We start from the raw sequence: 15284 nt of genomic DNA on the forward strand, positions 1-15284 counted from the left end.
GCTGACACACTAATTTGTCACAACACATAGTTTGAAAAACTGTGCCCTATGTAATACTCTTTTGTCTTTTATTCTTGTTATAACATTGAAATCCTTTCTTTTCTTTTGGACACGGTCCATGCTTGATTTTCCTTCCTGGCACCTTGGTTTAAGTAGCTTTCCTTCACATTACTTTCTCAATAAAGTATATTAAATATAAACCTTATGCAAGAATTATTATAATATCACAGAAACATATTTATATATTCTATATTTATATAGAAATGTATAGAAATATATTTAGAAAGCACAATTTTATGTACAGCGTTCCCTCGCTACTTCATGATTAGCTTTTCACGGACTTGCTGTTTTGAGGGGAAATTATTTATTTATTTATTTACCCCATTGCTGCTTCTCCTCCTCAGGGCTGTCCCCTTGCTTCATGCCTGCCATGTTGCTCTGGCTGCCTCTGCTCCTGCAACCAGGGAAGAAGAAATACTGCTCCACTGAGTGAGTGAGTGAGCGAGCGAGCGAGTGAGTGAGGGTGGATGAGAGAGTGAGAGAGTGAGGGCGGGTGGCAGTGGCGGCAGTGGCAGTGGCGGCGGCAGCAGAAGCAGGAGCCTGGAAGAGGTGGCCAGGCTCCTGCTTCTGCTGCCGCTCCATCCGGGCCACGCCGGGAAACGTGGAGGACTCAGAAGAGAGGGAGGAGTCCTCCATGAGTCCCACCCCCTCCATGTTTCCCGCCATCCTCCATGTTTCCCGGCATATCCTGGCTGGAGCGACGGCAGAAGCAGGAGCCTGGCTGTCTCTTCCAGGCTCCTGCTTCTGCTGCTGCTGCCGCCCACCCCCACTCTCCTACCCACCCTCTCTCGCTTGCTCGCTCACTCACCAGGCGGAGTGGCATTCCTTCTTCCCTGGCTGCAGGAGCAGAGGCAGCCAAAGAAACATGGCAGGCACGGAGCAAGGGGCCCGCCGGCGCTGGTAGGGAAGGCTTCACTGTCTCCCCAGGGCTTGTAAGGGGAGAAAGGCCACCTAACTATTAAAATAATATATAAATATTAAAATAAAAGTAGCGTCCCTACTGTGATGACTCATGGGCCTTGTAGTCCTGCTTATGACACTGTAATGCCTGATGATGAAGAAAACTTGGGTTTTTTACCTTCCCAGTCTGAACTGGAATCTTCCCAGCCAGATCTTTCCCAGGCAGATCTGGGAACCTTGCACCTGCAAGAGAGTTGTGACCCAGAAGTATGTCAAACAAATCCGGAGCCCACTTCTCCTGTGTTCTCCCGCCATGAGTTTTGTAAACAACAGAGAGGTTTGGAAGCTGCTTCACGCAGGAGTGCGAGGATAGCAGCCAAGAATTCAGCCAATTAAGTCTGCTTTTTCGTGAGAATCCTTAAGGAGTCAAACATCTGGTCTCAAAGATTAGCTTTCGTTTCTGGTTCCCAGAGAACTGCTTCGGCGGGAAAGTTAGACTCTATATAGGTGATTTACCCGCGAAGTAACTTCGCGGAGTCAATTCGTCAGCCTCCGGAGCGAGTTGTGTCTGGACAGCGCGCTCCGTTTCAAGCCTCGCTCCTGCTCAAGCCTTGCCCTGCTTTCCAGCCTTCGCTCCTGTTTCAGCCTTTGTTTACCTACGGACCTTGTTCTTGTTCCTTGTTACCTTGTTCCACGTTTTAAGCCTTGTTTCAAGTATCAAGTTATTTCCTAGCCTTGCTCAAGTTTATGGACTAAAGGACCTTGTCATCTCCCCTCACTTTGCCTGGCAAAGTGAGTGTTTCGATTATTGGATTACAACTTTGAACCTTAATATTTCATATTGGACATCGCTTTTTTGGACTAATTTAGACCTTTCCTGAAAGGTCTGCTTTTGGACTATTTCACATACTTGCTTTTATTAACTTTATATATTCCTTCAATAAAGATATTAGATAGATTCTGGCCTCTGTGTTTGGTTATTGGTGCCTTTGCAGCCTGGGTCCTGACACCTACTTTGCGGATTTTCACTTATTGTGGGTGGTTCTGAAACGTAACCCCTTCAATAAGTGAGGGAGACAAGTGACAAATCACTATTACCAAGTGATAAACCACTATCTCCTCCAAGGAGATAATTTTAAAAAGAGAGTAAGAGTACATTGAGCAAAAAAAAATTGCATATAGGCATTTCTGTATTTCAAAGCTAATAAATCATTTCTCTGCTTTTTGTATTTACAGTATGTCTCTGTGTTCATTCTCTTTTTGGAAAGAAAACAAAGGCAAGACATCAGGAAAGCTACCCTGAAGGGACAGGCTTAGTAACATGTTTGTTTTGAGAACTGCCACACGTCTCATAAGGAATATAGTGGTATTCCAGTGCACTTCTCTGCAGTATTGAAGGGGAAAAAAACATAAAAAACAACATGTTTTTTTGTTTAAACTAGTTTTTTACATTGATGTTTTAATGAAAAGATTTGAATCCTGCTTATTATATTAATACTGTGAAATTCTTTTATGTATTAGAAAGCTTGATCAATCATGTTTCAATGCTTTCTAACACTAACAATCCAAAGTTATTAGGCTTTGATATTATTTACATCTTTCAATAAAAAACCAAACTTTTACTGTTTAGTATTGCTATTAAATCTGAAAGTATATAGACTATACATCATAAAACATACAACATACTCTCAGAATAGATTAAATAAGAATAACTTAATGTTAACCATTAGTCCTACTTATTACTTAATTGTATCTGAGTGAATAGAAATACAAATATGCAAAAGCACTTTACAGATTAACACACAAAAAGGAAGATTAGCATTAGGACTGACAAACTCTTTGAATTAAAAAACTATTTGAGAAGCAATTGACACTGGTTACCAGTCTAACAATGAGCAACTGCCAATAAGCTGCTAAAGTAAAATCAAACAGTCATTGCTATTCCAGTAAGAGAGTTGGAAACATAGTAATAGCCAGATTTAAAAATATATATGAATAATCAATTAAATAAACCAGGAGTTTCTTTTTAAAGTCATTTAGTTGAAACCAACCTTGGTCTAATCCAGCCAACCCAGTTTCTCCTCCAGCTGAAGGAAAAAAGAGTGTCAAAATCAAGAGAACTGAGTAAGCCAACTGAGATGAGAGAAAAGGAATGTTGAAACAGGAACAACCATTACGTGAGTAGAGGTGTCCTGGTTGAGAAAGGCATGATTGACACAGTAGGCAGGAGATATGATGTCAGGATGGCAAAGATCAGTTTGTCCACTAAGAAAGGGAGAGTGATTCAGGAACAGATTAATGGTATAGATGGCTGACTTGCAAAATTAGCCTCTGCATTGGGACTTCACCTGTGCCAAAGCTGAAATATGGAACATTACAAAAAGAATCCTACCTCCAAGTGCCTTTCCCTCTCTTCTTAGTACTGATAACCTACACAAGGGCTAGGAAGTGTGCTGTTCCCCAGATGATGTTGGACCTCAGCTTTTGTCATGCCTCACCATTGGCTATGCTGCTGGAACTTGAGTCCAATAAAATCTGGAGGACTGCATGATTCCTATACCTGGACTCATCCTACTTATTAAGGGACAAAATATACAAGGAAGCAGAGATAAAGGACCATAATTTCCTTACAGATTCAGGACCCTAAAATTGACTGTATCATACATTCAACGGTGTCCATCCAGCAGAATATGAATCCACTCTCCAGAGAATTATTAGACACACACACACTCCCCCGAAGCAGATTGAAGCATAAAGGATTGAGAAGAAGTCTCACCAAATGAATTCCATTTACTTAGCACCGTCTATGATAAACAATAGTCTCCGAACCAATTAAAATATATGTTTCCATCTAAGTGGAAACAGAAATGGAAGAAAAAGATGGCTTGCATTTTCAGTACAGGAAAATTTAGCTAAGATAAATCAGAAAACAACACGATAATATGTTTCCTACACTAAGATAGCTGACTTAGTTCTCTGCTGATGTCCTTGCCTCAAACATCTAAAAAGTCCTCTTGTAGAAATAAGTAAACTTTTTCATGGGAGAACTGCTTTAAAAAGTCCTCTCCACAGAGACCTTCCTTTTTGAGACATCAAAGTCATCCTTCAAACCTTACCCCAAAGAGGAGACATAGGCTCTGGATATGCCATACGTGGTCCAGAACTGTTCAGATCAAATCCATTTCCATTTGGCAAAGCATTTGATGTTAACGGGTCATTATTTGCAGCTGGATAGCGTCGGACTGTACGAGATGGCCCTGTATGATGCTGCTGGGAGGTAGCAACGGAGCCACTTCTGCTCTGAGTCCTGTGGAAAGGAAAATTGAACTAACATTTACTTTCACACAATGAAGTGTTGAAGCACAGTGACGCAGGGATCAGAGATGGAGACATTATGCATATGTCATCAGAATGAAACCATAGCTGGCACTCCTGTGCGGCTCCATGAGGAAGGGGTCTGCACATCCCATACAAAGTATATGTGTGTGGGGGATGCATTGTGAGAGCCTCTGCCTGTCCCACAACTATAACCATCAACTGTAAGGCCTTCCATTTATCCTCACCCCTGCCAGTGAGAATCATACCCAGAGCTATGGCATCAAATGTGGGGACATTCTAGATGCCTTCATGGTACCATAGCAATCATCTAATTTCCCCACTGGACAGCACCATCCTTGAACAGCTGTTGCCACCAGTGAATTATTGAGGCTAAGATGAATGTAAGTTGAAAGATTACTTTTTTAATACAGTGGAATCTCGCTTATCCAACATAAACGGACCGGTAGAATGTTGGATAAGCGAAAATGTTGGATAATAAGGAGGGATTAAGGAATAGCCTATTAAACATCAAATTATGTTATGATATTACAAATTAAGCACCAAAACATTATGTTTTACAACAACTCGACATAAAAAGCAGTTCAGTAAACAACAACGTTATATAGTAATTACTGTATTTACGAATTTAGCACCAATACATCACAATGTATTGAAAACATTGACTACAAAAACATTGACAACTAAAAGGCAGACTGTGTTGGATAATACAGAACATTAGGTGAGTGAAGGTTGGATAAGCGAGACTCTACTGGACATCCAAAACTTGGCTGACCTCCAACTCACAGCTGTATTCTGAACACCAATACTCATCTCTCGATCTCTCATATGCACTCATATCCTAACTGACCTAACTAATCTTCATCTTTGATCTTGACTATCTCTCTTGCTATCTGTAACTCTTATCCATGACACTTAAACTCCTCATCCAACTGTCACTCTAATTGTCACATATACCTTCCTTTGTAATATCCACAGACATTCAGTCAATCACCAGCCACTCTGAACATTCTTTACTCCATCTCAACAAATCCTTACCTGCTTGCATAATATTTTATCTTATTTTCACTAATAAACTCACAACAACATTTTAAATAAACATGCAGCAAAGTAGGGGGACGCCCTATAATTGTCTCTTTGAATCCTTTGACTCTTTCGCTCTGTCTTCAACTTATATCAACTGCAAACTTATGCAGTAGCTAGGGAATTCTGACATCTATTGACTGAAGATGCCAGTATACAATGAATCCATCTGAATTAATTAAAAGCAACAGTTATGTTTTAAAAGTCCAAAATACTTTCAGGGTATACCTCCCACATCCCTTCAGTATATGAATTCTAAGTTTCATGACATTCATTACATTTTTATTACAGATTGTATTTCTTAGATTGTAAGTTACTGTTTAGAATGGCAAACTGTTTTAACATCTCGCCTTTTGAAAAATGAGCAAGTAGCGTGATTTAATTTATCCCAATATCACTTTCATATTATACTTCTTAGAATTCAGTCCCTAGTGATTCTAGTATCAGTTCACAAGACCTCAAAAGAATATATAAACCTTTATATTTCTGCTGGTTCATCTTGAACATAACCAGAACAGATCTCCCTTTGGCACATTATCATACAGCCCATTTCAATGCCAGTCATGCATACAGTGTTAAGTGAACAAAAGAGCCATCACTGTTGTGACTGTGCAAGATGTTAATATATTCACAAGGTTCAGCTGTTACCCCCACTCTCATCTTCTTCCAAATGTGAGTGATTGCTTGAAAGCCTGTTCATCCTATTTAAGGGTCGGAAGAGCACATTCACGTTCCCGTCTTTGGAACAGAGAAAGGCAGCAATGTAGCCAAGAAGTGCCTGACCAGGGAAATAAACAGATTCCATAACTCATAAATGTCACAGATGAAAGAAACTTCACAGGGAATGAACACCCATTAGTGAATCTGCAGTTTCTTCTGGGCAATTTTATTTATGGCACTTGACTTTTTTGCACAGCCAAGCAACAAGAAAATGCATATCCCTCCCAGTTGGCAAGGGCAAACTTTTAAGTGCCCATTTAACACATGTTGGTTGTCACAACAGACTCTCACACAGAGCAGAGCTTGTTTTAACTCACCACTTTCTAAACCCCTTTCTTTCAGCCTTTTAACCCAATTGTGCTCTGTTCCTCCCCATTATCTTTGTGTGTGTTGAGGGAGGAAAGATTAGTTTCAAGCCATCCAGACAGCTTTGTTCTGAAGTACCCTCACTGCCCTGTAATTTTCAACATCCTTAAAACACCCTGAATTAGTCCTGGAATCCCCAAATAAGCCTAAAATGAGCCAATGAGGTTAAGTAGCTATCAATGCATGGCCCACAAATTGTGCCCCCAGAAAAAGCACTGCCTAAATTCCTTTTAGAAAAAAATAGCTGTGTTTGTTTTAGCTTGAAATCTTGTAAAACTGAATTCAAGATTGGCAGTGAAATGAAGCATGGTTTCCACTGTTTGGAACTTATATGAATAAAAACACTTTCTTACATCTCCAGGCTAAGGGAATTTCTAACATGTTTACTTTGGTAACTTGTAATTTTTAACTAGTTCAGCAGCAATCACATTAATGATTGCCTGCAGACCTAACCTGGAAATTCCAAATCTTTTCTTCCACTTGCAGCCCCCCCCCCCCCACACACACACACACCTCAATATACTAAATGCCACGCTATTCATGAGGACTATCCTATTTTTGGGGGGGGGCGTAAAAAAACCCTCTTTTGTGTTAATTCTCTGCACATCATTCAGGATCCAAGTCAATGTTCCATGCAGAAGAGTACTCATGATTCATGCTCAGTTTTAGATATACGGGTCTTTGATTATAGCATCAGTTAAACTCTGTGCTTTTCCAGCCCATGGTAAGTTTTTATTTAAGCAAATGTCTTACAACACTATCTCAGCTAGTCCTCTGCAGAAAGCAATTCAGGTGCCTGCAACTGCATTGCAGGCCTATAGTCAAAGTCTTGGATAGGGCCAAAGTCTGATTCTGATTCTGACTCCAACTCAGGATGAGCTACAACAGTAAGATTTCTTGGGTCTGCTTAGAACTCACCACCATTCCCAAACAACATATCAATGGCATCTGCATTCCCTAACCCTTATATAATAACCTGAAAGATGGTAGTGTCTACAATCTGCAAAACAACTGCTCTGAAATTGGTTAAGGATAATCTTTTCCACCTTTCAAATGAACCACAGGACTGACAAAGCATGACCCACATGATAATTCTTTCACCAGCAATATCTGTCAGTTGCACTTGATTTATAGAGGATGTGTGGCTTGCTTTCCAAACATTCCAGATGCTTTGAAGATGTCAGCTGTTTAATTCACCTCCCAAAACATAATGCTTGTAAGGCTTAAAGTTACTGGGATGAAGGCTCTTGACATCCAAGCAGGAACAAGTGGGTGCCTGAATTACTTCCATCACTGAGCAGCAGAAGGAAGTGGCTGTATCTCTAAGGACCTCTTCACGGGGCCATGTCATTGTGCTGGCAGTTGCCGGTAAAAAACCCCATGCACCCTTCCTCCTTCCCCCATCACATGGTAGGGATGGGACAGGGGGTGTTGGCACCCTGTCCCTGTCTCCATCAGGTAAGAGAAAGGGCGGCAATATGTGTTGCCTTGCTGCCCTTTCCCCCATCATATAGGGAAAGGTAGCTCCATTGGAGGCACCAGAAAAACACTTTCCTTTCCATGGTGGAGAAGGAACCTAGGAAGCACATTTTGACACTTACCCTCCACTTCGGGAGGAATGTAAAGTAAGGTAAAACTTTATTTATATACCGCTCTATCTCCCCGAAGAGACTCAGGGTGGTTTCCAACAACAAATACAACAACAACATACATTACATAAGCTGCATAAAAAGTACATTATTAAACAATTAAAAACCTGCAAGTAAAAACAATAAGTGACAATCACAATAATCTATAATCGAGGGGACGAGCATCATTGGTCGAATGAATTGACATCATCTGTTTTTAGGGATAGATGGATGTGGGCAGGGTCTGCTGTGCATCGTTTGATAGCACTCGGCAGATTCCGTCCAAGTCCCGGCTAAAAGCAGCAAAATGGGACTATTTTGCCCCGTGTGAAGAGGTCCTAAGTTTTCATTCAGAATTGCTTCCATTCTGTTCCATCCACACTCATTCCATTCAGTTACTCTAAACTCTACCTCATTTCTTTTTAATGAATGTGTAACATTCCTGTGGTGAACACAAGACTTTAAAAAAGTAAAACAAAATCAACTTCCAAAGGATATATTCTCAAGAAGTGAGTTGTCCTGAAAAACATGAGTAAACTGATATACTAAAGCCAATTATATTCCAGGATTTAGATGGATTTTGCCCAAGATCTCTAGAGGCATCTAAGAATGGACTGGCTAAAGTACTAAAAATATGAATTTTCTCACTAGCTGTTCCTTTACTATGGAAAACATTTTTCTGTTCAAAAAATCATCTGTGGGTGTTGTTCTAAGAAAACATGGTTTTGGCAACACTGAAAGCACAGTCCTATAAATGCCTACACAAAAGTCTGAGGGAGTACATTTGTTCTACAAAAACTAATGCTACCAACTTCTTTCTCTATGACATGCTACAAGATCCTTTGTATACTAATATTCTAGACCAGTGGTTTTGGGCTTCCAGGTGTTTTGGACTTCAACTCCCAGAAATCCCAGCCAGCTTATCACCTGTTAGGAACTGCGGGAGCTGAAGTCCAAAACACCTGGAGGTCCAAAGGTTGGGAACCACTTTCTAGACAAATGGCTATGTCTTTGAATTCTATACAATAGTAGTGTATATACTCAAGTATACTAGAAATGTTAGTTTAAAAAATCAATGCACCGAAAACTGAGTTGACCCATCTATGGGTCAATGTATGTAGTGTACCTTAACTCTCATCCAACAAAGGAACCACCCCAACAAAGGAACCATCCAACAAAAGCAAGAGTGTAGTCCATTCCAGGAGAACCTAAATAAAGCGCCAACCCTCTCTACTCTCCACCATAGTGCCACTTCTTTCCTTTTTGAATGCCTTGGTGAGAACATTGCAGCGGTGGCAACTCATTGGCACTTCCCCTTAAAGGAGCACTGAGAGATTTGAGGGGCTCAGGGCTTCTTTTAGGTTCTCCCAAGACATTTTTTTTAAATGCCTGAGTGTGCTAATTATTATAAGGTTACTAGGAGAACAAAGAATAGCTCAAAACTTCTGGATTTTTTAAATCTCTGGGGTGTGGTGCTCATCTCCATTTCTAAGTTGAAGTGCCAGCATTGTCCGGAGATCCCTTCATAGTCATGTGGCCGGCATGACTGCATGGAGCATTGTTACGTTCCCGCCGGAGTGGTACCTATTGATCTATTCACATATGCATGTTTTTGAACTGCTAGGTTGACAGAAGCTAGGGCTAAGAACAGGAGCTCACCCTGCTCCCCGGATTCGAACCACCGACCTTTTGTTCAGCAAGTTCAGCAGCTCAGCGGTTCAATCTACTGTGCCACCAGGGGCACCAAGAACTGAGTAGTGGAAAGGAAATAGCTTTTATTTTCAAATTTTGTCTATAATACACACATTGGAAGAAGTACATCAGTCCTTTTACTGATATTTCATTCCTAGAAACATATTTGAGATACAATGATTCACATTTGGAGATTCTGTCAAGCATAGGAAATAGACTTCTTCTGCGGCTAGTAAAAACAACTGCATCTGACCTTATTATGTCTGCATGTTCAGGAAAAATGGACATACAGAAACAGAGTAAAGCAAGTAAATTCTTTTCAGCATTGTTGGAAACTTGTTTTATCCATGGCACATAAAAACATATTTGCTGAACCAGACTACTAGCCCAGGACTCTGTAAACAAAATCAGCTGGCCAAATGATTTCTGACAATCACAAGTAAGATTCCCAAGAAGATGTGTTCTAGCCAGGATTTGGAAACCTCACTTTTTGGACACCAGCTGCCCATATCACCCTGTTAGTTGGGGATTCTTGGAGTAAAAGCCAAAAAGGATTTTCTTTTCACATTTTTGTCCTACTTCATGGAAAGCCATCTTATATTTGAAGAGTTTGATCCTAGTCTGATTTAAATTTATTTATTTATAGTATTTATATTCCGCCCTTCTCACCCTGAAGGGGACTCAGGGCAGATCACATTATGTACATGTAGGGCAAACATTCAATGCCCATAAACCACATCGAACCGAGACAGGGACAACAGACAGACAGACGCAGAGGCAAGTTAACCTTCTCCTGAAGGGATGTTCGATTCTGGCCACAGGGGGGAGCAGCTGCTTCATCATCCACTCTGATGGCACTTCCTCACTTCCTCATTCCAATGTTGTAAATTAGTTAAACTTGCCTCCCCACTTTTATAAGTAGTACCTTATTTCCTACTTGATAGATGCAATTATCTTTCAGGTTGCTAGGTCAGCAACAAGCAGGGGCTATATTTTATTTTTAATTGACAGGTGCTCACCCCGCGACGGGCTGTCCTCGAACTCATGACCTCATGGTCAGAGTGATTTATTGCAGCAGCTGTTTACCAGCCTGCGCCACAGCCCGGCCCCTTAAAGATAAGGGAACATAAGAAATGAAGAAAAGATGGACTAGAAATTTCCCATCTACAGTACCACAGTTATCTGACCACCTGGTAAAACAAACACCTTTTTAAAAAACTCTGGGCTGGATCTAGCAAATCTCACAAAATCTGTAGAAAGTTGTTGTTTTCAATTATCTATCGTACAGTTTCTAAGAAATTCGGGGGAGGATGAGAGGTCTTTTGCATAGACATTCTTGACACAACAAAAGGGAAAAGCAGTACACGACATGGAAAAAAGAGAACCCACACCTACTTCTTCTTTAAAAAATACGGAAGGCTTGTTCTCTTTTTTCCTATAATAAATATATTTTGGTGTGATCCATGTTGAGTCTCATCCTTTCTCTCAAGGAAAAAATGGAAGCTGCAATCCCACCATAAACTCTGGGACACAAGCACAAACCTGTCCACTCCCTATTCTTTCCCTTCTCTTTGGACAGTAACTAGTGTTGCAATAGAGATTATACATTAGATGCACTGAGGCTATTTTATATTCTGTGCTCTTAGTATTTTCAGTGGTTATTTTATGAGACATAAAACATGTCATGGACATGTCTGGGGTATCAGTTTCCCTGATCTGTATGACATACAGAACATCTCCTAAAATTGAAGGCAGATTCCACACAGGAGAAGAAAAGAAACACTTGTATGACTTCTGTCTCACGTTGCATGATAACATTAACTTTATCAGGATCTCAAAAGCGTCTTAATCAACGTAACTTTCCAATAGTTAATGGTAGCCAAAACCTCACGTGAAATAAAGGAGACAACTCCAATTTATACTGAGAAACCACGGCCCTGGCCCAGAAAGCACAAATTGTTCTTGGAACGGCTTCTTGGGCTGTTTATTTTTACCTTACATACTGAACACAATTATTTATTTTCCTTATTATTTTATGTTCCCACAGTTTGTTCCTGGCATTTATGCTAACCTCAGCCACAGATCTCCAAGAAGAATCACAGGGAATTTGTCTGAAGAGTTCAGACATTCTGTAGGCACAACAAAAACATGGCAGCCAAGCTAATGAACTTATGCCTTTTTGAGGAGAGCCGCCATCCCTGCTCAAGATCTCCACATCCATTTATTTCTTCACGATTTCACCACCCTTTTGAAGCTTGCTAGTTCATATGTTTCAAATGAAACCAGCTGGGCGATGAAGATGGAGGCCATGTAATTGTGAGAGCAAGGATTCCTTGGAAGCCATATGCACAACACGTGACGGGATGGATGCCTCACAACATCTGCACACATCTGCTCCCTATCGCCAGTCCCTGAAAGTGCTGCTGTGAGCCAAATGTAGCATGAACTGCAGGGAACTCCACAGTGTGCAGGAGAGCATCCAAAACATGATGAAATCCATGGGGCCATATGAAAAGGCATCACAAGCAACATTCTGTGCTTGGTAAGAGCTTCAAGAATGATGTGAATATAGAAAATCAGCCACAAGTTTAGCAATTGGGCTCCTCATCCATCCATACTCGTATTATAATAAATGCATATGGATGGATAGGAGTCCAATAGCTAAACTACACACACACACACACACACCTTAACTTGATTTGATTCCCACTTTAACTTTATTTTCCTCTGCTCTTTTTTGTATAATCAAAAAGCATAGGGTAAATATAGTTTCCCCTGCACATCTGCAGGTTAGGAATTCGTGATTTTGATTTGACTGGACTGTATTGCTATATAAATAAAAATCACAAACCTATTTTTTTTAACTGAGGGAACACTTTTCTAAGCAGCCTTAGTATATACAGCATAATTCTATGGTATGGTCAATTTCTGGTGGAAGGGGCTACACTAGTCATGTAGGAGATCATGGAAGGCTGCAGCCCCCACCATACCAAGCTCTGTAAAAATAAAAATTCTAGCTCCCACACCAACAATACACTTTAGGGGACATGGAAGATTTTGGTGTTTTTCTGGGTGTCTAGATGTGTTTTGAGAGGGAAAGGTTTTTCTAGAAAATTGGGGAAAAAGTAGTTTGGATCTGGAGCAGGGCCCAAGAGGGATCCAAATGTTGTGGGAATGCATTCCATACCCCCTAATCATTTTTTTTTAGCATTTTAGAGCAAAAAAGGGTTTTTTCTGTAAATAATATTTTGGCCCCTGAGGAGATATATGGACCACAAAAATGGCCCTGAGGGACCTTCAGGCTACACTTCACCTGCCCCTGATTTTAACTGATTCCAGAGGGGCACATTTAATGGGTTCTTGTTACTTGTTGTCATCACAAGCCTTAAACACATATACGTTTTCCCATCTTCCATTCTTAGAAGCGATTAATTAGCCATGAATTTGAATGCTAATTATTTTCAGAAGACTTTTCAAAAAGAAATTCTAGAATTACATTCAATGAAGAAGACTGAATTTGGCAAGTGTGAAAGCTGGAACTCTCCCTGTAGAAAAGCCTGTGAAAGGTTTTCCTTAGGCTCGCCATAAGTAAAAAAAAATAACTTGAAGGCACACAGCAGGGACAGGCTGGCCAGCTATTGGGAGTGTGTTGATTGTATATTCCTGCATGCAGGGGGTTGGACTGGATGGCCCTTGTGGTCTCTTCCAACTTTACAATTCTATGAAAAGTGAGGCACAGCTGGCCTTTAGTATCTGCGGTGTTTTAATTCCAGGAACCTCAATGGATGCCAAAATTAATGAATGCTCAAGTCCCAGTATATACAGTGACCTAGTATCCCTTATACAAAATGGCAAAATCAAGCCTTGATTTTTTCCCCCAGTTGTGGATCGTTAAACCCATGGATAAAGAGGACTGATTGTAGCCCATTTCCCTATATACACATGAGGCATATATATGGTTTGAGATGTGATTGAGGTCTGAACACAAATATATCCCAGTATTAAGAACAGAAAGAAACCTGTGCTAGATCGGATGAAAGGTATATCTAATCCAGCATTCTGTTACCAGTTGGTCAGACAGATGCCTCTGAGAAGACAAAAGCAGTGTATGAGGGAATCACACATTCATGGAGTTGTTCCCCAGCAACTAGTATTTGCAACACTAATGCCTGGAGATGGTATACATAGTCATATCAGTGAGTTACTAATCTGACCCCACCAGCTTCAGTCTAGACGTTGAGACACAGGGCACTTTACAAAAGAATCACATTACTGAGCAAAACATGAAAACAAATGTGTAACACTCAAAACGTACACACCAGAAGACACGTACTAGTGATTTAAGTTATTGTCTTACACTGTACAAAAGATGCTAAACAATTGTTACCTCGGATTTTTGAGGGGCCATGAAATTTTTCTATCTTGAGCTACAAGGATTTAATTTCTCACAGCTGTACACTACTAAAATGCTGGCAATTCCATTCAAACATCTTTGACTGGAGGAGTCTGAGAATAAATAGCTTACAGAGAAAGAACTTAATTATGGTCATCTCTTGATAACCAGCCACTAAAATGTTTTATCTTAAAATTCCCAAGAGTTGTGTCAGTTTTTTGTCCCATCCATCTGCCTTCCCTCTTGGCCAGCATCCCTCTTTATTCAAAGCCACTTAAGCCATAACCCAATGATTCACTTCCTTCTTTTATGTAATTTTCCATTGAATCACTGGAGAAGAATGGACATCACACCAAGAATCAGACCAACAGGGACAGAAATAAGTAGCCAGGCTTGGAAAGTCCCAAATAAGCTCCAGTCCAGCAGCTTTCCTTCTTCAGTCTATGCAGTGGTCATGAGACAGAATGACTATGGTCAATATTTGGGCTGTCATGTGGAATCTCTCTTAACAACAGCACTAGAGTGTCTCACATGGGAGAGCCCACAGACATGACATCTCACTTGGAATAAAAAGCATTGCACAAAAGAACCTATGTTTCCATATTCCACAAAGCAACAAAAGTGAATCTTTTCTCTTCACTATGGCCAAGTGCCCAAGTCAGTAACCACAACATAGAACACTTTCTAACAGAATAAGCTTTAAGACATTTGGCTCCTTGGCTACACAAACCTGATGGTTTTCCTCTCTTTTCACTTTCAGTGATAGTAACTGGAAACTTTATCTCAATGCCTCAGACACTTCTTTCATCATTCTCAGACAGGTATGGAACAGCCAAAAATACTTACTTTTCTTAGTAGATAACCTGTCTTTATGTAAACAATATTTTAAACTCAGGAAAGGCATCCAGTTTCATCTTGTAACTATGATAGACAGTGTTCCTACTTAATAAATATTCCTATTTGGTCCTCCAAAAAAAATCAAACAAAAAAATAAACAGCAATCACTCAGGCTTCTCCCAAGAACAGTGGTGTCAAACTTGTGACCCTCCAGGTGTTTTGGACTTAAGCACCCAGAATATCTGGCCATTGGACAAGCTGGCTAGAGC

General features: G+C 40.5%; 1 protein-coding gene across 2 annotated transcripts in view; it reads right to left on the bottom strand.

Annotated features, from left to right (window-relative positions):
- Nucleotides 1-15284, bottom strand: part of ltbp2 (latent transforming growth factor beta binding protein 2) — a 153575-nt gene that overhangs the window by 89014 nt on the left and 49277 nt on the right. For both annotated transcript variants that reach the window (XM_008124397.3, XM_016991324.2), the window contains exon 4: nt 4077-4267. In XM_008124397.3, coding sequence (XP_008122604.2) covers nt 4077-4267 — 191 coding nt within the window. The remainder of the gene's footprint in view (nt 1-4076; nt 4268-15284) is intronic.

Source organism: Anolis carolinensis, chromosome 1 (assembly GCF_035594765.1).
Source record: "Anolis carolinensis isolate JA03-04 chromosome 1, rAnoCar3.1.pri, whole genome shotgun sequence".
NCBI lineage: Eukaryota > Metazoa > Chordata > Lepidosauria > Squamata > Dactyloidae > Anolis > Anolis carolinensis.